Source organism: Lontra canadensis, unplaced genomic scaffold, assembly GCF_010015895.1.
Source record: "Lontra canadensis isolate GAN:19392208 unplaced genomic scaffold, GSC_riverotter_1.0 scaffold31, whole genome shotgun sequence".
In the NCBI taxonomy this organism is placed as follows: domain Eukaryota; kingdom Metazoa; phylum Chordata; class Mammalia; order Carnivora; family Mustelidae; genus Lontra; species Lontra canadensis.
The window spans coordinates 4,696,666-4,723,277 of record NW_022631025.1 but is presented as its reverse complement, the minus strand read 5'-3'; the positions used below and the strand labels follow the sequence as shown (position 1 = coordinate 4,723,277).

At 39.4% G+C, this 26,612-nt stretch overlaps 1 protein-coding gene across 10 annotated transcripts in view; it reads right to left on the bottom strand.

Moving 5' to 3' along the window:
- LOC116872960 (plasminogen receptor (KT)) overlaps positions 1-26,612 on the bottom strand; it is an 88,238-nt gene that overhangs the window by 1,875 nt on the left and 59,751 nt on the right. For 6 of the 10 annotated variants that reach the window (XM_032866500.1, XM_032866504.1, XM_032866499.1 and 3 more), the window contains one exon: positions 26,331-26,440. The exons of 1 other annotated variant lie outside the window; for it this stretch is intronic. In XM_032866500.1, the coding sequence (XP_032722391.1) occupies positions 26,331-26,440 (110 nt within the window). Of the gene's footprint in view, positions 1-2,890; positions 3,383-16,475; positions 16,532-22,246; positions 22,660-26,330; positions 26,441-26,612 lie in introns of those variants that run through there. 3 more of the 10 variants (XM_032866505.1, XM_032866507.1, XM_032866503.1) reach the window with 3 other exon arrangements.

Genomic DNA, 26,612 nt, shown 5'->3' with positions numbered 1-26,612 from the left:
AGAGAGAGAGATCACAAGTAGGCAGAGAGGCAGGCAGAGAGAAAGGCGGGGGAGCAGGCTCTCCGCTGAGCAGAGATCCTCATGCAAGGTGATCTTAGGACCCTGAGATCATGACCCCAGCCGAAGACAGAGGCTTAACCACTGAGCCACCCAGGCGCCCCTACCATTGTGGTTTTGATTTCCATTTCCCTGATGATTAATGGCATAGAGCTTCTTTTCTTATACCTGTTGGCCATTGCATGTCTTCTATGCAAAAATGTCTATTCGTCTTCAGCCCATTTTTTAACTGGGTTACTACCTTTTTTGCTATTGAGTTGTAGGAGTTCCTTATATATGTTGGAAATTAAACCCTTAGCAGATATAGGATACGCAAATGTTTTCTCCTATCCCAGAGCCTGCCTTTTCACTCTGATTATTTCCTCTGCTCTGCAGAAGTTTTTAGTTTGATGTAGTTCCACTTTTCTACTTTTGCTTTTGTTGCTTGTGTTGCACTTTTATTAAAAGTATTTTTTTAACTTAGCTTGAAACATTTTGCAATCAACAGCAGCTTTACCTTCTCAAGTCTAAATAAAAGATAATATCCCAATCGACTTGAAATCACACAAACATCTCTTAACCACTGTATTTTGGACTAAAATTTCACTACCAGAGACCTCCTTTAGTTAAAAATATCTCTTATTTTTTAAAAGTGGTCCAATAAGTGTTATTTATGCACACATTGTAGGAGAAAATGGCTAGTTAACAATTTAATAATATGAAAACAAAACTAACAATAGAGGTTTTAAACTCATGAATCCCAAATTATTGACGTATACTTCCAAAAAATTCTTAACTAGTAGTTTAAACATTTTTCTTGATCTTCACTTGCAGGTAAGATCATGTTAGGTTATTTCCAATTAAATTATGTAGTGGGTAGCAATTAAGAGAGTTCTTTGAAAATACTTTGAAATCACAACATTCCTACACAAATAGAAATTTGGCTAAATAGCTATATATAAATGTGCTCAGAAAATCATTTTTAAGCAACAATTTGGAAACAACCTAAATGTCCACTAAGAATGGTTAAAACCTGTTATGTCCACTAAAAATGGTTAAATATATATATGGTAGATTTATGATATAGAATACTATGAAGAAGTTTTAAATTCTATTTTTGGAAACTAACAATGTGAGAAACTGCTCACAATATGTTAAGTGAAAGTCATGAGATATACATACATATCTCCAAAACAATTTTTTAAGGTTTTATTTTTAAGTAATCTCTGCAACCAAGTGGGGCTCAAACATACAACCCTGAGATCAAGAGTCACATGCTCTACCCACTGAGCAATCCAGGTGCCCCTACATATCTCATTAACATTGCTTTCCAATTCCTCATTAAAACAGACTTTTTAAATTTTCTCATTAAACTCACATATTTTTTCAAAGCCTATAATATCCATTTTTCTTATATTTATATATCTGTTTTAGTCTTTAATATGAGCATATTTTATTTATTCAGAAAAAGTGAATTAACAAAGGCAACACAATGCAATCTGGTTGTCCCAACTTTGAATCAGAAAATCCCTGAACTTTGTAGTACTCTTCTAATAATATATAAGAATTCTGTAAGAACTTGCATTAAATAAATCAGTCTCTGACCAACAGTATAGAAAAGTAAAGTGAATAGTTTTATAATCATGTTTTAAATCCCATAAAAAAGAAGCAAATTATGGTTAGTGTGCACAATAATTTTATCTGAGAGTCACTTGTATACAGGATAGGCAGGCTATAAAATATAGTTGTGATTTATCATAAACTGAATATATGTTGTGAAATATAGAATACTAAGTTATTCATAATTGAGCTTGCATTTTCTGAATTTAATATGACCCATTACACTGCTTAGAATAGTTTGTGAAAGTTTGCATTGCTACTTAAACTTAACTTCCAGTTTATCTTTATAAATAGTTGATTACTAATGAAGTTGTTTTTGTTTTGTTTTTTAAACCATTTCAGATTTTAGCTGTCCTCAATTCTGGAGGCTTGCTTTTAAAGAAAATCTACTGCAGCTTCCAAATGCTTGAAGAAGCATCAATTAGGTTTTCAACTGAAAACTTCCCTTGGGCAAACTTTCCTTGACTCTAGATCCTCTTCAGTTTCTCCTGTAGATTAGGCCCTTTTCTTTCTCCAATCCCTTACTGCACAAATGAACTTAAAGGTCCAGGGCAAAGAGGGTGGGAGACTAGGCTCTCCCCTTTGGTGACCTTTACAAATAAAAATAAAATTAAAAGAGGAAATTTTCGATGGTGTGGGCCACAGCGCAGCCTTTTTGCAAAGGAGTAGAGTCATTAGTGAGCCCCTTCCTGTTTACCACTGCAGGAGCCTCTCAGTGGTCTCGGAGTTCTGCCCCATGCCCTCTGGCACTCAAACCAGTGCACACTTGACTGCCTCCAGTCCTCTCAAGTTGAGTTGTTCTGTCCAGTTGCTCCAGCCCCCCAGCATGCCCTCTCCCAGGCCCATGGACTTGACTCGGGTCCAACCTGAATGGATCCCACCTCGAACCGGTCTTTGGGCAACCAATATCCTCTGTGGCCCGCCTCTCCCCAGCCAGATCATCAGATTGCCAGGAGGTGAAGGGCTCCAAGTGCCCCTCAGGAGAGGCCTTGGTTGTTCCCGCTGCTTATTCTCCCTCTGGTGAGCTCCTCGGTGAGAACTTACTAGAAAAGCAATTACAAGGGTAAACTCCACAAACTTTTAGGCATCACAGCCTGAGTCAGGGACAAGCGCGCGAAGCCCAAGCGCTCTGAAGCCAGGGAGTGCCGGTGCCTTTCTAAATGGTTGGTGGCCCAGCCTCAACCAGTAATTGGAAGTACATAGGCGGTGGGGGTGGGGGGACGGAGGCGCTCACCTGCAAGTGGTTCTGATGCCTGCCGAGGTTCCCGCACTTGCTGGTGAGCCCTTTCCCCCCAGGAGACCGAGCCGCAGATCTGGATACGTAGGCGGACTAACTCGCGGCTGCAAGCCTTAATTATCTTGTCATCTTTCTGGGCTGGGATCCCTCTGGGAAGCTGGCTCAGTAGTAAAAGCCAGACTTTTAGCAGGTGGGACAAGTGCAGGTGCGGCATGTTGGCCCAGATCGCTTCTGTTCTGGGCGTTGTTTCCTGTAGGACTGAAGCCCCTGTCGTCCACCAGTCTCTGCCTGTGTTCCAATCCTGGACTTCAGGCTGCAGTCCTAACCAGCTTTCACCAAGCTTTTATAGCCCTTGGGCGACCACTTAGACCCGAGTCAATTGCCCAAGCTCCGCCCCTTTCTCCACCCACCTCCTTGGAATTCTCCCCCCAACTCCTGTTCCCCACCTTATCTCCCCGCCTTTCACCCTTAACAACTTTCCTCCCTTTACCCATCTTTCTGTTCTTGGACTCTTTACAGTTGTATATATATATTTTTTCTTTTTTTCCCTTAAACTATTTTGTATACTTACGTAAAGTTAGTCAATATTTGAAGTTTTCCTTTTTTATAAAGTTAGGCATTGCCCTTACACTAAATTATATCAAGAAAAATAAAATTGAAATCACCCATATTATCTCAAATTCAGTTTTCCATCATGAACATTTGTTGCATAATCTAATCTAATCTAAATAAGTTAATTAGTATAGTGTCTGGTATATCAACCCATAAAGATATAATGAATGAACGGATAAATTAACGAGAGAGAGAACTGATGACTTTTATCTAAATCCTGGTAAAAATGTTAAAATTCTCAATGCATCACTTTAAGCTTGTACAATATCTTAAGTTACAGTGTACTTTCTCTACTGATTTTCTCTAGTATCTCCCAAACTATCTGGGAGATAGTTTGATTGTAACCAGTTTTTTGAAAATCTTAATTTTAGGTTGTATTTTTTCTATATCCCTCGAGTTTGGAGAGACAGAAACAACACCCCCCCCCCACAAAAGACCCCACAATTTTAGATAGGATATTTTGGTAATACAGGCTACACCACAGACAGACATCATGTTTATTTATTTATTTATTTATTTATTTTTTACTGTATTCTGTGTTTACTGTATTTAGTGAGCTAATTTTTAACAGCTCCTGATTTAACAGTTTGAGATAATATGGTCATTGAATAATCTTTCTAGATGGGCATTAACTTTTAAGTGTAAATAAGTCCATTTTTTCAATATTTTTTTGCTTGTGTTCATAATATATGCAGATTACCTCAGTTCTACCAGGTAAATTAGAGACATGTTGGAAGTTAGGGGAGCTTTGGTTAAAGTAATAACTGAACAATCACAAGTACAACATGGGCTAGAATAATTCTGATTTCTAGAGTGCTTCTAATTGCAACAGTACCCAAATACTAAGCATTGCGTAATTAAAACAACAATAACAAAAGAAAAGAAAAACAAAACAAAAAAAACCCTGACCAAAGCTATGAGAGGGTCAGAGGTAGTGCTTTTACACAGGTTTTTGCTAAGATAAGCAGTTTGGGAGAGGCTTCTTAAAACTGAGGTTTGAAGGGGGTTTTTTGTGGGTTTATAGTCATTGCAAAAAATAATCAATTTGCAAGGCTGCTCTCCAAAGTAATCGCTTGTGTAAAATATAAGTTTCTGAGGGGCAGTAGGTGGTGTGTACTAAGATTACAGTAGGAGACTGATAATCAGCCTCCTGTGACCATCTCAAATGACCTCCAGGAGAAATCAAATACAGGAAGAACCAGAAAACCAGTGAAGCAGGGACATGCAAACAAAATTTTTAAACAATCAGATATGATAGGAACATATATTGAGATGACCTAAGGGTCTTTCACATGTCTGTGTGGAAATCAGAAAACCTTAATTATTACAACCATAGCAAATTAAACCTTGTGACTTGTCTTTGTGCTTGTGACTTGGAGAACTGCTTCCAGGCACGCATACCCCTTTCTTTTGCATACATAATCCCCTGTATCTAATAAGCTTCAGGGCAATTCTGCAGAGCTGTCGGAAAGACTGTATCCTTGGCTATAGTCCTCAGTAGAACAACAGACAAAAGCATTTAGCAGCCTGCTTTAATGTTGGTTTTCTTTCAGTCGACAAGGGGATTTTTACTCTACCTCTGTAGTCTTTTTTTTTTTTTTTAAGATTGATTTATTTGACAGATTGAAAGTAGGCAGAGAAGTAGGCAGAGAGTGGGGGAAGCGGACTCCCTGCTGAACAGTGAGCCAGATGCGGGGCTAGATCCCAGGACCCTGAGATCACCACCGGAGCCAGAGGCAGAGGCCCAACCCACTGAGCCACCCAGGCAGCCCTACCTGTGTAGTCTTAGAGACTTCTCCTAGCCGTCCTATGAAATGGCCATTTTCCCATTTTATAGAAAGAAAAAGCAAGTTGTGAGTACTCAAATACTTGTTCAGCTGTTTAGCACATGTGCCATATGTCGGCTTACCCTACTGTTAAGAGTAACAGACAAGTGCAGGGTTCATAGGCTTTGTAGGCACAACTAAAAGGCATTTCATGTTCTTAAACAACAACAGAACCCAAAAAAGCCCTTTAAAAGATTTTATTTATTTGACAGAGATCACAAGCAGGCAAAGAGGCAGGCAGAGAGGCGGTGGGAAGCAGGCTCCCGACTGAACAGAGACCCTGATGTGGGGCTCGATCCCAGGACCCTGAGATCCTGACCTGAGCCAAAGGCAGAGGCTTAACCCACTGACTCAGGCACCCCACAAAGTAACCTTTTAAAAGAGAAAAACCAAATATATGCCATATACATGTCTGGTAAATGCTGGAGCAATGATTCCTACCCATGTTTACTGGGTTCCAAAGCTCCCTTTCTTTGCTTCTACTGTATCCAGCCCCAGTTGGAATTAATCTGCATGGTGAAGGTTAATAGATATGCCTTTAAACATGCCTTTAAAACAGTCATTTTAGGTACAAAGGGATAAGTGAATCTATAGATTGATTCTCTTAGGCCGTGCGTTGTAGAAATGATTTCCCAAGTTTCTTGCTGGTAGCAGAGTCCATGTGTCACAGTTCTGGCCAGGACAACATAAGCACACATGTGGAAGTTTCTGGCAAAGCCTCTGCTTTTCTGATCCAGGCACTAAACCTTATTCTGTACCTTTCTTTTCCTGCCTAAAGTACACACTGAGATTCAGAGGTGCAGTAGCTGTCTTGGGACCATGAGGTGAAAAGCGTAAGGAGGAAGACCTGTATATCAAGCACAACTGACTAGAGAGGTATGAGTGTCTGCTGGTTTCATTCAGATGCTAAGCAGTATTGATGGCTTACTCCCTAAGTTTGTTTAAAGCCCCCCCCCCCTTACAGGGTTTTATTTTGTTCTGTTTTGTTTTGTTATTTACGGAGAACACAATCCTAATTGATAAATATATGCATAAGTGGATTCTTTTTTTATATGAGAAACAAGCTTACATTCATTCATTTCTCATGAGGACTTTAGTCCTAATTCAGTAGCACTTGAGTTAGATATTTTAGATTGAAGTAATCATTTGATTGCTTTTACAGGATGGTTTACCACAAATTATCTTTGAACCTCTTAAAAACTAGTTATGTAAGAAGCAGTGAATGTACTTTCTGGGACCTGGAGACCTACTTCCAGGGATTTTGTGGAAGATGTGGTCAGGGAAGACGTGGCAAGGGCAGTTTCTGTGGAATTGCTTTTTGTGTCTGGTACTTTATCTTTGTCCTATCTAGGCTGTAAATTTCCTGGGAACTGTCCTTGTTCTTCTGGGTTAGATCTCCATTTCACAGAACTTGGTCGCAGTGGCGGACAACCTCTGAGGCTCTACAGTGCCTTACTGAATTCCCTTGCTCCTGGTCTCCTAGCCACCACCCTCCCGCCTCTACTCCATCCACTTGGGGTCAGCCTGTGGTTCTAAGAGAAACTCACTTTTTTAAAGACAGGAGACTCTGCTCTTTTTATTTCACCACTAATGTCTTTCTAGCAGCTTCACATTTTGTAGCAAATTCTCACTGTTTTCACTGATGTGTCAATAGCAACAGTCCCACTCAGTTCCCAGGATAATTAGTGTTGCTTCAGATCTATTTTTCTTTGTATATTTCTTCCATCATTTCACTGGGATCTGGAGGAGGAGAGGTAAACCCTTGTATTTTTTTTTAAGCATAATGATCAGAAATGGGTACTGACTGTATATCTCATCAACATCCTTGGGACCACTCTAGATGTTTGTGCTTTCACTTCAGGTTATCATGCTGTTTTATCAAGAAGACTGAAACAAAAAATGAAGGAAAATTAGGATCTTAAGAAAGTTCTCTTATTAGCAAACCTTTGGGAAATCTCTTGGCTAAGAGATTAGAAAAGATAAATAGCTTCAATATTTTCTTATTTATCCTCAAATAACAATAGATGTGCTAATGGAATGTTCAAAAAGAATTATGCCACTGGATGGTACTTTTTGTGAGCAGGGATCTTAGTTTTTTTTCACTTATGATACATGCTTGTCATGTAATAGGCAGTCAAATAATAGGCCTCAATTACGTTATTGCTCACCATGAATGTTGATATATTGGGTCAAAAATTAAGGCTTAACATTATATGCTGCATTGACATCTGGTGTAACAGGGACGGACTTAAACGGCCCAACCATAAGTTCCCCACCCTATCTGCTTGCACTCTGGAGTCCAGCTCTCCTAGCCAATCAGCTCTACTCAAGAGGACCAGGCCCAGTTCTGGCTCATCCCTCAGTAGTGGGTTTCATTTTCCTGCCACCTCATGGAATCAAAGAAGCCAGTCACATTCTCCCACAGGAACCACATTCTCTCACAGGAACCTCACCCTCTTGCTTCTGCAAGGCCTTGCTTACAGAGCCCCTGGTGGTTCAGTCTGTTCTGAGAGCAGCTCCCGTCTAGCCAGGCCGTGTCCTACCCTGAGCTGCGAGTGTGCATGATTAATAAACTGCTGCCAGTCTCATGTGTCCCGTGTTGGAGTCAGATGTCGTATGTGGCCATCCCTATCATCTTAGGCAGAATTTCCTCCCTCACCAATGGAGTGAATAGAAGGCAATTAAAATATTTGGGTCATAGACAAGGTGGCCTATTCATGACCAAGGACACCTGGTCAGCTTTATTTAACTCCTCTTGGCTAACTAACTGGGTCGATGACATGGCAAAGGCCTCCTGAGACAGAGCTACCAATCGCTGCAGGCTCGTGTTTTGGGTTTACTTCTTGTCTTTGTCAATATTGCCATCTCTTCCCACCCTAAAATGTTCTCATCCCCAAGACAAGAATTGTTGTTAATTGATTGCACCACAGCTTGACATGTTGTTGGGTTTGGCCTGTGTTTGGCAGGTGGTCTCTGAGTCTCCTACTTGTAAAGGCAGACACAACTAACTTTAACTGTTTGGCTCTTGAGTCCCACTTGCCAAGGGTCCAGCTAGAACAATGTGGTCACTGCATCTAGCCTGGTGACCATCCCTTGCAGCTTGGGGGTAGCCATGTGGATATTGTTTGTGATTGTGCACCCCTGAGATAGGCTCGGAGTTGGCCCTCTGTGAGTTTTGTGGAAAAGGAGACTACTATCCTGGGAAGAATTAAGAATAACACCTCAGTTGCAGGTCTACGGCCAGGTACTAATGAGAAAAGAAAAAGGGAAGGAGCATTTGGTACAAGCTCCCGCCCATGTACCTGGATTTTGCTTAGTGTTGCTGATTACCAGCATACCAAAGGGCTAATCTGGCAATCATGGAGTTTGATGACTCCCACATGGGCCATAGACAAAATGACCTTATCATATGTGGACCCAGAGCCTAGGGAGATTGACTGGTATTCCCTGGAGGAAAAGGTGGTTGCCTATAAGGCTAGCTCCTATGCTTCTGAACTTTTCCCATAACCACCTATACAATGGGTAATTGGATCAAAAGAGAAACTAAAAGCCATGACTTTCTGTAGTTAGAAATGTGAAATATTTTGAGAGAAATTGTATCCAGAGAGCGAGAGATACAGAAAAGAAAGCCAAGAGCTGGGATGCTGTGATTCATATACTTAACAGCAGACAGCACAGCAGCACCTGTAAGTACTCTTCTGCCGCTGCTGCCTATGCTTCTTTCACAACAAAGATACTGATCCTCAGGGTTACAGGGAAAAACACCTGTGGCATACCTGTGGCACAGCAAAGGAGTTAATTCAAACTTCCTTAAACCCTGTAAGCAACCATTGCCATGGGGGTGGCCCCTAAACCTCATGATACTGATTTGAAACTCTGGAGGAAGAAATTAATAAATAAGCATAGGGAAGAGAGGGCCCCTCCCACCCTCAAATTATATTTAGTGGCCAATCAAAAAAGGGAGAAAGAGAAAGAAAGAAAATGAAGGAAAAAACAAACAAACCTGGCCATGGGGAAAGGAAAAAAAAAACAAACCCTGAAACAAAGACCCACAGTTAGACCCAACTGAAAGTCCAAAATTTACTAAAATAATGTAAATGGCAAGAGATAAAGACCTATTTATTGGCTCTTGAATCTCTACAGCATAGATTCTGAATTAATTTTAACATCTGCTGAAATCTACCTATTGCTACCAATTGGACATAATACTAGACTCAAATTATAGGTATATCTGGGGGTCCTACTACATATTAACTTGGTACCTGCTATAATCCTTGGAGGTTACTACATATGAAATCAGAGAACAAATAGATATGTCTTACTTTAACCAATAAGACTGTTGTTTTGGCTAAATTACCCATTGCACCCCTTGCTCTAAAATAGATTTTAGTAAGCACAGATACTCTGACCCAGTAAGTGATAACTTAAAATAAAGAAAAAGTCTTTGGTACTTAGCATTTGGCTTGACAGAATGTGACCCCATTAACTCATCTGCACGTTTTTTTTTTACAAACTCTTGGGCTATTGTTTAAGACTTGCCCCAGGGTACTACTTATCCACATTACCCGTAATCTAGGATGTTGTCCTCATTAAGATAAATGGTCATTCAGATTTGCCAAAGGCCCACAGGCTCCCACTCCCAACCTGGGCCTTTACTCCAGCCCAAAGTTTCCCTAACATTGCAGCACAGGAGAATTGCCTGGGAGATTTAAGAAATCAAGGGGAGTTAGAGAGGAGAAGGGAGTTGGGGGAAATTGGAAGGGGAGGTGAACCATGAGAGACTATGGACTCTGAAAAATAATTTGAGGGTTTTGAAGGGGCGGGGGGTGGGAGGTTGGGGGAACCAGGTGGTGGGTATTGGAGAGGGCACGGATTGCATGGAGCACTGGGTGTGGTGCAAAAACAATGAATAGTTACACTGAAAATAAATTTTAAAAATTAAAAAAAAAAAGAAATCCTAATGTGTTGTATGCAAAACAATCAAATCAGTATATCCTGGTGTGAGAACCAGGCATCAGTATTTTTAAATATCTCTGTTGTGCCCAAGTTTTTGCGTCTGAGAGACCACCAAGGAGCCCAGCACCAATGTAATCACACGAGAGTTTATTTGACAAGCTGAAGCTTGGGCCCAAGTATACTGACGCAGCGGAGTAGGGACTTGAACCCCGAGCTTAGTTAAGGCAGGTGTATTTATGGGTTCCTGTTACTAAAGCAGGTTGGGGATTCCTGGAACCAAAGCAGGGTAGGGGTCTCTGGAACCAAAGCAGAGTGGGGCTTCCTGAGACCAAAACAGGGTGGGGGTGGGGGTTACTAAAGCAGGGTGGGGGAAAGTTCAGCCCTTGGGCACAGGGGTCTGACATGGCTGCCGGAGCTAGGATGGCTGTACTTATGCTAAGGCTAAACCTGAGGTGGGATGGCCTTGATTTTTCTCAGCCTCCACATTTCCCCCTGAACAGTTTTGACCCTTAAATCTTTAAGGTTGTCGAAGGTGGAAGGTCTCATCTTCTGTAACTTCTTCCTGCTGAGTAGGGGTGTAGAGTTGTCCCTACCTACTTGGGTCGACATTGATCAGTTGGGGAATGTATAGGAGAGTTACGAAAGACAGAGGCAGCTGAGTCCAGGGGTTTCAATCAATCATTAAAGGAGAGAGGGACTGTTTAAAGTGCTAACCTGAGTAGGTCAGAACCCAAGAAATATTTTGTGATAATCTGGAACATCAAGATGGCTGCACTTATGTCAGGGCTAGACTCAAGATGGGTACAGCCTTGTTTTTCTTGGCCTCCACATCTCTAGTTGTCTATAGTGTGCCAAACAGTTGACAAACCACTATGTAACCACTGCCTAAAGACTTTGGTGAAAGATTTTAGGAATAACGCCATTTAATTTGTTATTTACACAACCCTGAAGATATCAATAAAGTTAGAATTTCTAAATATATCAGTCCTTAGAATAAATGGGTTATGCAGTACTTTAAATGTCTTGTAAAGAGCTAATGTCAGTATCATAAGTGTTGGGTCCCCAATGTTGGGTACCCCAATAATGGGTCCATGGTCAAAGGAGCGAGACTGATAGAAAGCCAAGGTCAAGCAAAGCTTTATTTCACGCCAAGCATCAAGAACCAGACCTACCGTCAAACAGACTGGTTGCGGCTGCCCCTTACAGAAAGGACGACCCCTTCCTGCTTTCCAGACTAACTTTTATAGAACAAAGGCCATGTGGTTGGGCCTGGCCACACACAGGTGGCTAACTGAATTACAGTTCACCCCATAGCAGCTATGGAAACTAGCCTATCACCTTGGTAGCTAGGAGACAGTAGCCCCCACTGATTGAATGTCTCAACCTGACCTGACCCACCCTTGTATTTGGGCTGTTACCTGGGACTGGTTTCCTGGACTTGCTTTTAAATAAGCTCCTCTGGGGCGGTCAGGGCCAATTTAAATTTTACTGCATAAACAACAAAATGGCTGTTCAACCTAGGTGGGGCCCATCTGGCTAAATAGGCCCTTACAATAAGGATATGCTAATATGGTGGAAAACAGATGTGTATGTATAGAAAGGGGAATGTATTCTGGAACTTGTCTAAGGTTCTAGCCAGTGTTTTATAGAAACATGTTAATTACTTCAATTTATATTCGTGGAACACATGTGAAAAATTAATACAAAGATGTTCAGTCATGACTATTGAACCCAAATAATCATACTTTATTCCTTCCTACTTGATTTTCAACATTAATCTTTTATTCTGCAGGGACATCAAATATCACTTATAATTTGCATATTTGAAGTGATTAGTAACTTATGTTTTATATTTACTTGTATCTGGCTCAATAAACCAATCTTGAAACAACTCAGAATAATCCTTATAGACTTCTCAGTTTTCAAGCATGTATATGTCAGAGAGGACATATTAAAGCTTTAGAAGTACATATGATTCTATTGATATTTAAGAAGTATTGTTTTCCTAGAAGTAAGTTTGAACAGAATTTTTTCTTTTTAAGATTTTATTTATTTGAGAGAGAGAGAGAGTGGAGGGCAGGGGGGAAGGACAGAGGGAGTAGAAGAATCCCAAGCAGACTCCCTGCTGAGCAAGGAGTCCAATCCAGGACTTGAACCGAGGACCCTGGGATCATGACCTGAGCTGAAGGCAGATGCTTAATCGACTGAACAACCCATGCCTCCAAGTTAGAACAGAATTGTAAGTTGCCTTTTTTATGAAGTGAGGATTGTTTAATTCTACTTTTTGGGTAGAAAGATGCAAGTGGCTATATTCTTTTTTTTTTGGGGAAAAGTGATACCCAAAAGCGTTTGACGAAAGGAATCATCCTGAACTAAGCTGGCTACAGTGGAGAAGAAAACAGATTAAAAGTGTAGGGCAAGTTGTATGCTCTAGGATTATGAACTCTCTTCATCTGTGATTCAGTGGTTTCTAACAAGTGACTTACTGATTTTTGATGAGGGTGCTTTTCCTGCTGTTAGGTGTTTGTAGAGTATTTGCTTATTTCATTACAGTGAATGAAGAGACCTTCTTACTTGCCTCCAGAGTGATTATCAAACCCTATAACCAGCTGGTTTGAATGCCTAGGACCACTTCCCTAAAAGGCACAATTTTTGAAAACCCTATTTTCTTTTAGGTTTCCTTGTCCACAGGTCTAGATAACTCAGATAATTTTGGATTTTCCAGGACAGCCCTGATTTCAGTTTTATTTGTTTTAGTAAATATCAATTGTTTAAAGCATCACTAAATGTTATTTGAATTTTTATACCTTTTCTTTCCTGAAGTATCATCTAAATGCACCTAGCAAATATGGCCCCTGATCACATCACTTTCCCTAGTTTTATTTCTCAAATGTGTTCATTGTGTCCATAGAAAATTAATAGTCATTTTCTGACAAATAGGGTATACAATCAACTGATAAACAGAGAAAGGTTTGCAGTCAGCTCTTTCTCCTTTGTAAAATAGAACTCATTAAGTTTTAGAGTAGAATGAAAATAGCAATAAATATGGGATACACTTGGGAGAACGTCGATAAACACAGAACAATATTATTAGGAATTTACTGAGTGGTTGTATCTGCTAAATACTTTGCCTGAATTATCTCATTTCCCCCCCCCCCTCGGCAACCCTCTGAGCTAGCTAATATTAGTACCACCAAACTGCCAGAGAGGTGATAGAGGAACAGACTCGGCAACATGCTCAGGTTTGATGAGCCTTTGGAATGAAGGTTCATACTGAGTCTCAATCTGCAGAGCTTGGGCTCTTAACCTCTGGATACTGACCACAGTTTCCTGAGAAATTTTGTAAACATGATTTTATTTTTCCCACCCAACAATCATGTTACATGTAATAGTGAAAATGTAATATAGGCTAAGTATCCTTTAAATTTAAATTTAAATAGTGAGGCTGCTAGCCTCACTAGCAATCTTTCAAAAACTGTCTGTTAATTTTGTATATCTGGAAAGCTAAAAAGTAATGGTTATTCATCACTCTTGAGGAAAAAAATATACATTCCAAACAAAGTCAGAAGAGAGTCTAAATTATTGGACTATAAATTCAGAGTGGTGTTTCTCAACTAGGGGTGATTTGGAGACATATTTGATTGTCCAACCAAGATGGGGTGGGGGTTGCTATAAGCATCAAACTGGTAGAGCCCAGGAATGCTAGTAAACATCATGCAATAACAATGCATGCAACAGCCCCCTACCGCAAAGAATCATCTGGCTCCAAGTGTGCTGAGGTTAAGAAATCCTGAATTAAGGCAACAAAATAGTTTCATTTACACTACTAAAATTATATACTAGTGAACACTATTAGAATTATCCAAGTAATAACAAATGCTGAAATGTGATGCTTTTAATAAATTCATGAAGCTAATGGTCTGGCATATTGAGTCTAATAGTATATTTTGGTGAGTTCTAAAATATATTGGTTTTATGCTGGTGTTTAGACTCAAGTTCTTGATTAACTGGCAGAGTACTAGGTATTTAAATATTTCAGGAGCCAGCATACATCTTGAGAGTGTCTGCATCTCGTAAAGGAACACATTGATAAGGACGTGTAGGTGGCTCAGTCAGTTGAGCTTCTGTTTCTTGGATTCCAGTCGGGTCATGATCGGGTTGTGGGATTGAGCCCCACATCAGGCTCTGCACTCAGTGGGGAGTCTGCTTGGATTCTTTTTCTTCCTCTCCTTCCTCTGGTCCCCTCATGTGCTCTCTCTCTCTCTCAAACAGATAAATAAATCTTAACAACAACAACAAAGAAACTGATTGATGGCTCAGGACTCAGTCTTATTCTGTTGAGAAGGAGGTTCCTTGGTTACTAGGGGTTTTGTTCCTTGATTGCTTTGTGCTTAAAACCCTGATCTCTGCTCACTGGCACTGCAGTGAACATCCCAGTGAGACTGGGATACTTTTTTCCCAACAACTTGAATAATCTTTAGTGAAAACCTTTATATCCAAATCCTAAATAAAAGGATCTGGTCTATAAAATTAACATCGTTAGCATAAAATCTAAAAGTAGTTTTGTTTCAAAAATTCCGAGTATGTACATTAGATGACAAATGTTAAAATTCAGTTCTTTCTTTCATTCTGCTTCTCTCCTCTTTTTGAATAATTCTATGCTAAAGCCATTAGGAAGGGCAGAACAAGAGGTGTCTGGTGATGGCTCAGAGAGATTTGTTGAAAGCCAGGAAAAGTAAGTAGGGCATACACACTGGGGGTGGCAAGGAAGGGAAGGTAGCCTAGTGAGAGATGTGTGGGCCTAACTGATTAAAGTTGGCTTCTGCACAGTGAGGCAGGCTAGTGGAATGAGTAGGTTGAGGAACACATCTCAGCATGTGTAGTCAGAGCTCAAGAAGCGTTAAGAGGGGATCTGTGTAGAAAGGGCTTTCCAGCACAGGGTATTGGTACTCAAATAGACTGAGAAATGCAAAAAGAAAATGAGATAATGCTTTAGAAATCTTGATGAAAAATTATTAACAACCGGGAATTCTGTACCCAGCCAATCTATCAATCAAGCATCAAAAGAAAATTAAGTTATTTTTAGATAGGTAAGTAAGGTCTCAACAGGCTTCCTCCATTTACTCTTTTTCAGAAAGCTATAAGAGGTTGAGTTCCAGCAAATGAGATAGTGCAGCATAGGGAATAGGAAACAAAAGACCCAACACAGAAATAGGGAGAAGGGAACCCCTGCCATACATGAAGGGAGAACTCAGGATAGGAGCTGAGTAGAGGGAAAACAGTCCAGGTGGGAGCAGGTCAGACGTCTCCAAATTGCTTCATGAAGGAGATACTGATAGACTAATTGATGTAAATGGATGTCTTGGGAGGAGATTTAGAAACTGACAAAGAGTTCATGGTGAAGGAAATGATAAATATATAGAACATTAAAGACATGAAACAACAAAACTTACTAATTCCAGAAAAGCAGGAATCCAAGCAAGAAAGGAAAAATAATCATATTTTACTACATGGCATGGTTGTAAAAAGTGTTCATAATCATTATATAATGCAAACACTGAATATTGATCTAACTGAAATGATCACCTAATAAGATTGGAAGAATGGGGCAATGGGAAGGATGCAAGCATGTGTAGTTGTGGTGGAGATGGTGGGGTGGGAGAGTTGAAAGCAAATTCCTCATGATTTGCATATTACATCAGGAAATAGTATTTTAAAAAATTGGAAATATTAAGAATTGGCTACACTGGAATGTTATTTAGAGATGTAGTTAAAGTAACACTGTCTGTACTAAAATAGGAGTTGCTTTCAACTACTTTCCCTTGGCCATCTCATCATTTCAGTTTGAGCTGATCTGACTCCCAGCTTGTAGCACCTGCATCTCTTGCCTACAGGTTTTCTCTGACCTCCAGAACCCACTTTGCCTAAACACCCTAAGTGCTAGAGAAATAACGGTCCAGGAACTGCCTTCCACCAGTGAATTACAAAGTAGGTTATAAATACCCCAGCTTTTTAATTCCTTGGGTCAGATACCTCTGGAGTGAAGGGGATTCTAAATCGTTTCTCAGAGTTCTCCAGCAGGATTAAGTTGCTCACAGAGGTAATTTCCTGGGTAAGATTTCATTTTCTAGTTTTCTTCCCTGTCCTATCTTACTTCACCAATTCCCCACCAGCGTTTCTGGGATTACCTGCCACGTAAATGACTTGCTCAAGTCACTATTGCAAAATTTGCTTCAGGGAGATCTTATACTGAGACAGCTAAAAAAGATAAAAGGGAATATCTCTGAGGAAAAAGAAATGGGAGGGAGAAATGACTATTTAAGCCATGACCCATTAATCTATTTGAATTATTTTCCCTAAAACACTCCTAGTAGGAAATTGACGTTTCTGCTTGAATTGCTAAAAAGAACTTATCAAAGTTGAACAGAACTTCCTTTGCCTGCCTACTTAGACTTTCAGGCTGTTTCAGAAATGTCAGGCTTGTCCTAAGCTTCCAGTTCAGAAAAGAAAATTGTCTGGAAGGTCAGTGCTGTACTCTGTCCATAGTCTGTGGTTATTGAATTTAAAAAAGTAGCCATCCATAGACACAAACTGTATTCAAACCCCGGGGGTCTTTTTATTGTTTCTGATTCTTGAAAGAGCATTAGTTGGAATCCTTTCAAAATGTTTAATTCCTTGAAGATGAAAAGAAAGCATTCTTGAGGCCAACTTTCCTCTGAAGTAATTTAAGAAGATGTAAAATGGTCAAGTAGTTCAATCCATCTTGGGTTCCTAGCATTCTCCTCTCTCTCTTTTTCTCAAATCACCTGGGTGCATAGAAACGGTGCTACCTTCTACTCAAGTCAGATCTCCATCAGCAGTAAATTAATGGTGAGGAGATGGTAGGAAGAGAAGGAAAAATAGTCACCTGTATTCTTCAAAGTCCAGTCATGTTACCCTGACATCCTGACAGCTTTTCACAGACTTCCTGTATTATATTTCAATGTCTACTAGTATCTCTGATCCATTGACTTGCACATGTATTCAGCAGCTGTTTCCTTATAGCTTTTTGAAACCTTCACCAACCCAGAATCCCAGATTTCCAGTTCTCCCTAGGACATGACTTCATGTGGACATATCCTGAACTCTATTCCTCTAACACCAAATGAAATTCCAAAGCCAACTCAGGGTCAGTGTCTGCCTGTCCCTCATGTCCACGCAGAGCACCACAGAGTGCTGCTGGCCACAGATGAAGTCCTCTAAGAAAAAATAAATAAACTGAGATTAGCAATCCATCATTCAACCCCATGACACTTGTTGACTGAGAAATTGTGAACTAGAAATGTCATCTAAACCGGAGACTTAGCAATATCATTGAGTCTTTATCACTGGGATATAGGTTTCCGGTTGCCTTTATTGGTGGTTATGATGAATTTGTTCTACCCAGACACACTTCTTATGGTCATCCAAGTAACCAAAAGAATAAGCACAGCAAAATAACTGGCCTTCTAGAGAATCCCACAGGTGACTTTCATCCCTGGGGGGCTCAGCTCCCCAAACCAGTGGCTCCGTTGGCAACTATATTTGGACTATTTACTGTAAGGGACATTCCGGTTATCTCCATCCCTTCATTAAGACTACTCTTTTTTGGCCCTCTTCTTATTTTCCTTATCTTCTAGGCCTTTCTTTCTCCGCCTCCCCTGCCCCTAGCCAGCCTGGACTTCCTGGTACACCTGCAACCCAAGCACTGCTCCAGTCTTCATAAGCTCTAAGAGTGACCCATAGTTACTAGTAGAAAAATCAGAAGAGATGCTAGGCAGTCATCCTGGAGTACTAGAAACTACTTTCTGCAAATTAGATAGTTGGTAAATGCAGGGTTTTCCTGAAATCTCCTGTAGGCACCCACAAGGCCAAACTAAGGAGCATTTCTAGTGTTCTTGCAGAACAGACACACTTCAAGGCCCAGAGATAGTGCAACCCCTGAGTTGTTTAATAATATTTCCTAGGAAGAGTTTGTTCCTTTCTCAGAATAGTGGAGCAGAAAACCTATCTAGGTTCTGGCTGGTGTCTCTAGACTATCACATTTGAACCTGCATATATTAATATTGTTGAAGTCTATAAAATACATTATGAATTTCAGATTGCTCATATTCAGATTACATTGGTTGTAGATAACTTTTTGGAATTTGAGTCTGTTCCCTCCCCATCCTTTTCTAACCCCTGTCCTTCTAATCCCCTCTTTTAAGACTCTGAGCCTGAGTATATGATAGTTTAAACATATTTTTTATTTTAACTTTCATTGTCACTGTCCTTTCAGAGTCATGCAGCATGCTGCATTGTAAAGATTCCTGCCAGGGATTCAAAACACCAATGTTTTAGTACAAACTACCATCACCAGATGTGGGACTTTAGGTAAATCAGTAAAGACCTCCATTTTCTTAAGAAAATGTAAAATGGGTGCTTATACTAGACGATTTTAAGGGTTTTCTCATTTTAACATCTTGACAATAATTCCAGTATTTGTCATTAAAACTGTTATGGGTAGATTTGGGGCACTTATATAATCTTTACAAAGTGTAGCTAGACCATAAAAAACCCTTTAGTGTTACCCCCAAGCACAAACTGAACTGCGTGGAATACCATATAAGCTTTATTTGTAATTTTAGTGCCTGTAATTTTAGTCCCCAGTTCTCTCATTTAAATATGAATTTAAAACTTTCAAAATGGTTAAGTACTATGATCTTATAAACAGTATTTGTACTATTATATTTTATTATTACAAAGTGATTTCCAAGAGGGGTCATTCTGCTGCAGAGAACTTCTGGGCGCACATTTATTTCCTTTACACCACGACTTAAACTCCATGTGAAGCAGAGGGAGTCCCTGATTTACTTTGGTTGGGTCAGCAATGTCTTGGGGGAAGATGGACAGTCCACATGCAGTGGGGGTGAGATCGCCCCCCCATCAACTTTATTCCTAATCACTGAAAAAACATCAGGTGAGGCTGCCATTATTCTAATCTCTAAGTTTTTGCATATAATCAGACCTTAGTTTCTTATTTTTCTCCTAACTTACTTATAATAATTTCCTCATTCTTCTTGTAGTATCACAAAAATCTGTAATTATAAGCTAGTTGAACAAAGACTACATCATGTTCAGTGTTTAGAAATGTCAGATGCCTGGTTGGTAATCAGAACTTAATAATAGTAATAATAGTAATTAATGGAAGTATTAACATAAATGGCTAAGAAACAGCTCATAGTGTCAGAACAAAAATGTCCTTTCAATTATAAATATTATTATATTTAGTAATATAGTCATATGTAATTATGTATGATAATAATATAATTATTATATTTAATAATAAATAAAGGGGAAGCTTTGGATAATAATCAATAATGCCAAGGACAATTGGGATATATTTTAATATAGTTGAATTGCAAAGCCATTATTTAACAGCATTGCTTTGGTTTTTGCCTCACAATTGGGAGCAAACAAAAATATGAATGTGTGTATTTAGTAGAGGCTCTGTTGAGTAACAATTATAAATGGGCTCAGGGTCAATGCCAGAGTGAGAAGCCAATGCAAATGTGAATGGCCTGGTGGTCCAGAGGGAGCTCAGAGCCTGCTATGTTGCATACCAACACTAATCTTGTGTAAGGTCTTTAGCCAGTTGACCCTTGCAGGGCACTCAAACCCATTCTTGGTGATCTCTGGCTAGACCAAATTAGGAATGTTGGGGTAGCATGACTAAATTTAAAAGGAAAGAAATACAATTCCAGCTTCTGTCATGGTCTACAAACCAGTGCTGGATCTTAAGCATCCCTTAGACCACCAGTGTGCCGCCCAATCACTTCTTTCTCATATCCTCCAGAAAATCCATGGTAATGATTCAGTGAAGGGAAATCACCTTCTTCTCCCTCCAGAACCTCAAAAGACTTTCCTAGTTTTGTTATTCTTTCAGGCTCTGGGATCTTCCTTCCTCCTGTAATAGACTAATTCCGGGAAAAACCCCACTGCAGAGTCTTTCATACACATCCTTCCCCCACCTCAGGATAGAGTGCAAATTCCTTAAACCCAGAGCTAGTCAGGAGATAAGCTGTGCCTCCGGGCTCATTTCTTAACTCCCTTACCCAAGGAACCCTTTGCCCCAGGCAAATCAAACCAGCAGCAAATCCCTGGACTTGACAGCCTGTATTGCTTTTAATCACTTTAATCAAGCTTTTTCTGCACAGCCTGCCTCCTTATCTCCTTGGAGTACTTCAGTGCATCCTTCAAGACCTCTACAGCTATGATGGTATCAAAACCATCTGTTGATATGTCGTCAGCTGCTTGAGGGTAATTGCTATTATATTTATGCCTGTTTATGCCCTTCAGGTTTTGTCTCTTATTGTTCCTCTTGGCCTTTCTATTGTTTTGCTATGCCAAGTCTGAGGCTCTGGCTCTTCCTGTTGTGGAGAGATCCCTTCCCTGTCCTCAAACCTGCTCTTCACAGGACTGGCTAATTCATCATTCAGCTCTCAGCTTAAATGTTACCTCTTCAGAAAGGCAGTCTCTATCGTCCCAGATCTATGCCCCCCCCCATCCTCCCAATCATTCTCTTGTTGGGTCCCCCCAAAATTGGGTACCCCAATAAGAGGTCCGTGATTAAAGGAGTGATACTGATACAAAGCGAAAGTCAAGCAAAGCTTTATTTCGCTCCAAGCATCAAGAATCAGACGGATCATCAAACAGACCAGTCGGCGCTGCCCCTACAGAGAGGACGACCCCTCCCTGCTTTCCAGACTAACTTTTTATAGAGCAAAGGCCATGTGGTTGGGCCTGGCCACACACAGGTGGCCAATGAGATTGTAACACACACAGAAAACTCCACAGTGATGCTAGGCAACCAACTGAATTATAATTTACCCTAGTAGACATTTGAACCAGCCTATCACCTCGTTCAGAATTGGCGCCCAAAAGGTGCCCAAAGGGCGGGGCCCATATTCCTTCGTAGCTAGGAGACAGCATGTGCCCCCACTGATTGAATACTTCCACCTGGTCTGACCCACCCTTATATTTGGACTTTGTTACCTGGGACTGGTTTCCTGGACTTGCTTTTAAGTAAGTTCCCCTGGGGGTGGGGGTGGGGGTGTCAATTTAAGTTTTACAACAAAATGGCAGTTCAACCAGGGTGGGGCCGCTCTGGCTGGATAGTTCTTTACACTCTTATCTTCCTGTTTCATTTCTACTGAAGCATTCATAACCATCAGAAATGGTCTTGTTTATCTCCACGTTTATTTGTTCCCGTCTTCAGTTCTCCCACCCCATTACTAGAACGTATGCCTGGGATGCAGTAACCTTGTCTTCTCATTCACTCATTTAGCCTAGTGTCTATAATGGTGCTTGACACAGGGTAGGTATCAGGAAATATCTTTGGAATTATTGTGTTATATGTAGGGTTTGCATCTGGAAGAAGGGGTATAAATACAGTTATGAGCAAAGGTTTCCTGGTGAGTGAAAATAAAAAGGTAGGCATCCCAAGCAACCTCCCCCCATTCCCACCTCTTCAGCAGCTCTGTCCTAAGTCATCATTTCAATGTTTTACCTTTTGTTTTTCACAGCTGTCGTTGTGTGTCCAGAATGTGATAAACACCTAACCTTTTCAAGGCCTTTTAGAGCATATTCACTGGAGCCAAACCATTTAGGTTCATGTCTCAGTTCTGTCCCTATATGACCTTGGGCAAGTAATTTAAGCTCTGTGTGCCTTAGTTTTCACATCCATGAAATGATGCCTGCCTCATGGGACTGTTAGGATGATTACAATAATATATGCAAGACACTCAGAACAGTGGCCATAATAAATACAAATACATGTTAGTCATTAATATTAGTTATTTTCTATCATGTGGAGGGAGGACTCAATTGAAATATCCAAATAAAAGAAGTATCTGTGGGAGACACATGTGACGGGAAAAGTGTGTGTGAGAGAGAAATGAGAACAGCAGGACATTTGCTTCCAGAAATTCAAAACAATATAATTTATTAATTATACATTTAGATATTTGTAATAAACACATACATAGGAAATAAGAAAGTTATTTAGAGTACCTCCATGATTTTGTGTTGATGTTATAAATTTTATTTTTAAATAGTTTAACAAAACCCATCTTGCATTTTTATATTTTAAAATAAAATAATCATATCAAAATCTCAAGCATCTAAAAAGTTGTAAAAACCATGATTCAAGTCAACAATTATGTGTTTTGAGATTTGGTGGGTAAACATGATTTCATTTTTCTGTGAAGAATTTACTCTGTTCCTTTCTGGCTTTTTCAAGGTTTTCAAAAGTGATTGTGCCTCTTGGCAGCTGCAACTTACTCTTTTCTGTTTCCAATATGTTCTCAGCTTCACCTTAAATAAAGTACAGAAATATGTAAGGTGACAAAAAGATCATTAGTATTTCGTGAAAAAGCCAAATTGCCATATTCCAGTGGCAAGTGGTAACACTATGTGGAGGCATGCCTCTAAATCTCACACTTAAATATTTCACCTGTTGGCCACAGAGGAAGCCACCTCCCAGAGAAAGGTCATTTTTCCTTTGGGAGAAAAAAGGAATTCTGAAGACAGAGATAGAGATCAGTCAGAGGCACCTGGATGGCTCAGTTGGTTAAGCCTCTGCCTTTGGCTCAGGTCATCCTGGGATCAAGCCCCACAAAGGGCTCCCTGTTAAGCAGGGGGTCGCTTCTCCCTCTCCCTCTTCCCCTCCTCCCTGCTTATGTTCTTTTTCCTCTCTCTTAGGTAAATAAATAAATAAGTCTTTGAGAGATCAATCAGATGCCATAGGTTTTACTTGACAGAAGACAGCATTTTAAAATATAGAAAAGAATACCAAGTAATATTTTTTTCCCTGAAGGAAAGTCAGGATGATACGCATTAGTTGTGTTTGGAGGGGTGTAGGATGGAGAAAACAAATACAGTGTTTGCTATACTGCCCCTTAATATGTAAGTGACATGAGAGAAAATAAAGCTTAATAAAGCTTTTTATTCTTTTTCAGAATACTAATCTTTTACCTGAAACCACTTGTAAATACCCAAAATAATATTAAATGTTCTTTAGTCCATATACCTATATATACACAGCATAAGAATTTTTATAAACAATTCCTCTTTAAAGTGACAGCTAGTAATTTCTTAGACCCAGTTGAATACTAATTAGCAAAACTTAAAAAATTATTGTATACATTGTTGACATTCTATAAACTTTCCTTGGGAATGAAGGCAAATGTTTCTTTTTAAGTACTTCTCTTTAAGCACACCATTAATTTATACTCCAGACTGAATACGGCTGGCTGCAATTTTCAAATTATAACATTTCAACCATCTGCAATCATCTTTTTTTTTTTGCCTCAGTTTTGAATAGAAAGCAAAAATAATTATAAATTATATGTAATTAGACACGGGGCACCTGGGTGTCTCAGTTGGTTAAACATCTGCCTTTGGCTCAGGTCATGATCCCAGGGGTTCCTGGGATCAAGCCCCACATTGGGCTTGCTGCTCAGTGGAGCCTGCTTCTCCTTCTTCCTCTGCCCGTTCATGCTGTCTCTTGCTCACTCTCTCTCTCAAATAAATAAATAAGATCCTTAAAAAAATGTAATTAGACAGGACTTTAATGACAAGACTAAATAAATGTTCCCATGTGATAGTGCCTTACTTATGACAAATTTTCATGTGTTTGCAGAAAGGCTGACAATAAAGTCCATCAAATAGGGACTGTATATCTTGGGTTTATCACTAGTTAACAGGGCTAAATGTTATAACCTAAACTTTAAATACTCCAAGTTTCCTGGTAGACTATAAAATTGTATTTTTTTAAAATAGGAAATTCCTACCGGTCTTTAAAGTTTAAAATTGTATGTTCTGTGGACTCTGGTGGACCTGTAATAAAATTACTTCCCAAATATACAGTCATGATATTCCTAGAAAATAAACTTGTTCTCTATTAGTAGTATGTTCAAGTGAATGCTGTGTAATAGACTTGATATTTAATACTGCATATTAATTTTTATGAGGCACTGAGAATTCTAATGTTCATATAAGCAATGAGCAGAGTTGAAATCAGACTAATGAATTCTTAAGCAGATGAGTAATATGAAACTGAGCAGGTTATTGAAATGGGTTTTAACATTGGTAAATCAGTTGTATAGTAAGTTTCCATCTTAAAAGGGACTGTACTCCAAAATTTAATCTGTAGATAAGTGTTTTAGAACTCAGAATACATTTTACCATAGTGATAATGCAATATAGGTGAACTGTGATAACAGTAGTGCTTGACCCCAAGGGACCTTTTAGCAGAGTTTCTGTGTGGAAAATGTATTTCCAACTTCAGTGGGAATTTTCAAGAACATATAATCCTTGTATCTCCCTAGGCCTAGGAAAAAGATGTTCTACTCCCTACTGCAATACCTGCAGAGGAGTCTTCACTTCCTCCTTTCCTGTACCAAATCAGTCCCCACAGAGCTTTAGCGACAGTGGTGTACACAGATAGCCCAGGAGAGGAAAGGATGCCAAAAATGAAGACTTGGGAAAGCACAGTTTCCAATATGCTTTGGGTTGAAGGCTCAAGAAGAAGAGACACAGGGGCCCTCATGAGAGCGTCTTCCTGGTCCAGGGCTGGCTTCTGGGGCAGAGGTGCTATTTTCTAGGGCAATAAAAGGGGGGGTTCTGTGAGAGCAGCATGGTGCAGTGATCATTTAACAACCAGCTCTCCAGGGAAAAAAATGTAATTGCTTCTCGGCCTTTGGCTAAGATCAAATGCAGGAAAAAAATGTATATAAGTTTATTGTGAACATAAGTTTATTATAAATTTTACTTTATAAAACAAATGTAGCACATAATTTATAAAAAATAATAAAATGTTCAATATATTTATTATAAATTTCACATAGCAAATGGATGGATTCTCATAGGATGTTTTTATTGACTTTTGTTGAACTCTTATATTCATAACCAATCTATAGTTGCAAATGATGAGAGTATAATTCCAACACGAATGATGGTTGTTATTTTCATTTACCCTAACAAATAGGAGAGAAATGGAAACAATGACATATGTTGGAACTTTTTTTCTTTGGGAATGATGTAAACAACTTGGCTGAATCAGATAATAGCTTTTAAATGTCAGGAGAATATTTCCTCAGTTGTTTATGCTATTCACAATGTAATGGCTACTGATACAAGAAACATTTAAGCATAATCTGCATTATTAACATTTGTTTCATCACTTCCTTAAATCTAGACTATTGGTTGGCAAGCTTTCTTAAAATGGGCCAGATAGTAAATATTTTAGGTCTGTGGGGCCTTATGTCTCTGTTGCAGTCACTCAGCTCTGTCATGGTAATGGAAACATATTCATAGAGAATTCACAAATGAATGGGCGTGTCTGTGTTTTAATAAAACTTTACTTTCAAAAACATGTGGCCACCCTGCAGGCTATAGTTTGACGAACCCTGGCTTAGACAGTCAACAAAATAATGTCAGGCCTTGATTTGGTGTTTGCAGATTCCATGGTATAAATACTCCCACCATGACCAACTTCAGGCTACCAATGGGATGCCACTGAAGTTGGAGTTATATGTGTTATCTTACTGTGTGTGTATATTGTATCTTTATTTCTACCATAGAGATACAATAGATATACATAAGTCAGGTATACATAACCAGAGTGCAGATAATAGTAAAATAATGAAAAACTGATTAAGTTCTGAGTATTTATTGCCATTGTTAAAATCATAATTTAATATTTTTTTGTAATTTATTTAATTAGAAGTTTATCTAATATAATGTTTAATAATGACTATATTTAATAACCAGCTTACAAATTCCTGAAAATTTGATAAGTCAGTTCTTGTGAGCTAGTATGAACTGACTCCAGCATACTGTGTGAGAGGGAACAGAAATGTTGGTCACTGGTAGCTTTGGGAGTGGGGTCTTGTCAGGATGTTCATAAATCAAGGGGTCATAAGAAGATGATCCTTGAACCAGAAAATAAATCAGGAATATACTCTAGTTTATCAAAGACTGACCTTTCATTCTTTGTAGAAGGGTTCCATATCCTAAGTCATACTGGTAGGTGAAGACGAAGCCTAATGGAATAATAGGGAAGAGGAAGGCTGGCTTCTTCCTTCTTATTGCTCTGGTTCAAAAACAAAACAAAAAATATCAAGAATGACCTATAAATACATATCTGTAAACACAGTGAAAAAAAATTACCTGCTTTTTGGAATAATGTCCACCATTTTAGAAGTTACTTAGTTCATTTGAATCTTCTATGGAAATAGGATTTTCTTACTCATAATGCCTCACCA